The sequence below is a fragment of the Vollenhovia emeryi genome, unplaced genomic scaffold, assembly GCF_000949405.1.
Source record: "Vollenhovia emeryi isolate VEMERY1.0 unplaced genomic scaffold, V.emery_V1.0 DF948882.1, whole genome shotgun sequence".
Taxonomy (NCBI): Eukaryota; Metazoa; Arthropoda; class Insecta; order Hymenoptera; family Formicidae; genus Vollenhovia; species Vollenhovia emeryi.
This window is the reverse complement of record NW_011957484.1, coordinates 1-1,419: the sequence shown is the minus strand read 5'-3', so window position 1 is coordinate 1,419 and position 1,419 is coordinate 1. Positions and strand designations below refer to the sequence as shown.

The 1,419-nt window shown below is 43.3% G+C and overlaps 1 protein-coding gene across 1 annotated transcript; it reads left to right on the top strand.

Annotated features, from left to right (window-relative positions):
- Window positions 1–563: 563 nt before the first annotated feature.
- On the top strand, window positions 564–1,392 carry LOC105556319 (the record flags this gene model as incomplete). Its single annotated transcript, XM_012003401.1, has 1 exon — window positions 564–1,392. A coding segment is annotated over exon 1 (768 nt), but the record flags the coding sequence as incomplete, so codon positions are not given.
- Between the last annotated feature and the right edge of the window lie 27 nt (window positions 1,393–1,419).

Here is a 1,419-nt window from a genome sequence, read left to right as displayed (position 1 = left end):
CCGTTCGCACAGGGTGATGATAGAGTACGCGATCACTGCCATTTGACCGGAAGATATAGAGGTCCCGCGCATTCGAACTGTAATTTAAATTATAAAAATTTATATTATATTCCTGTGGTCTTCCACAATTTATCCGGTTACGATTCGCATTTCATTATCAAAGAAATAGCTACGGCGTACGAAGGACATGTAGAATTGCTTCCAATTACGAAGGAAAAATACATTTCCTTCACCAAACATGTCGCGGGCATCGCTGAAAAATCAGATTGGCGAAATCGTATGAAATTGCGATTCATCGATTCATACAAATTTTTAACTGCAAGTCTCGACAAACTAGCGTCTCTTCTCAGCATGGATAATTTGAAAATTACACGTTCAAATTTTTCAAAGTTATCGGTGGAAGATTTCAATTTATTGACGCGAAAGGGTGTCTTTCCGTACGAGTACGTTGATTGCGTCGAAAAGTTGGAGGACACATGTTTACCACCGCGCGAATCATTTTACAGTTCCTTGACCGGTGACACTGTATCCGAGAACGATTACGCGGACGCTGCGAACGTCTGGCGACAGTTTGCCATTCAATCCTTGGGCGAGTACAGCGACCTGTATTTGAAAACGGATGTCATGTTGTTGGCTGACATTTTTGAAAATTTCCGAGACAAGTGTATCGAGAGTTATGGTCTCGATCCCGCGTATTATTACACATTACCAGGATTCACGTGGGACGCCATGCTTAAACATACACGTATAAATTTCGAACTCCTCACGGACATTGATATGGTCATGTTTATCGAGCGCGGTATACGTGGCGGTCTGAGCCAATGCTCCAGTAGATATGCGCAGGCTAACAACAAATATATGCACTCGTATGATCCATCGAAAGCTTCCTCATACTTGATGTACTTTGACGTAAATAATCTATATGGATGGGCAATGTGTCAACCATTGCCATACGCCGAATTTCGATGGGTCGACGATGTTGCACATTTTGACTTTAGTGCGATCGCCTCGGACTCGCCCACGGGTTACATTCTCGAGGTCGATCTCGAGTACCCACAAAGTATACACGATGAGCACACTGACCTACCGTTCTGTCCAACGCGCGATAAGCCGCCTGGCAAGCGGCAGGCAAAACTTCTGGCGACTCTATATTGCAAGAAGCGTTACGTCATTCACTATCGCAACCTGCAGCAATGTACGCGTCATGGTCTTCGCGTCACAAATATACATCGCGTACTACAATTCGCACAATCCGCGTGGCTCCGCGATTATATTGAACTAAATACACAATTTAGAACGCTTGCCAAGAACGATTTTGAGAAAAATTTGTATAAATTGATGAACAACGCAGTATTCGGCAAAACTATGGAAAATGTGCGAAATCGCGTCAATGTAAAATTAATAACTAAATGGGAAGGT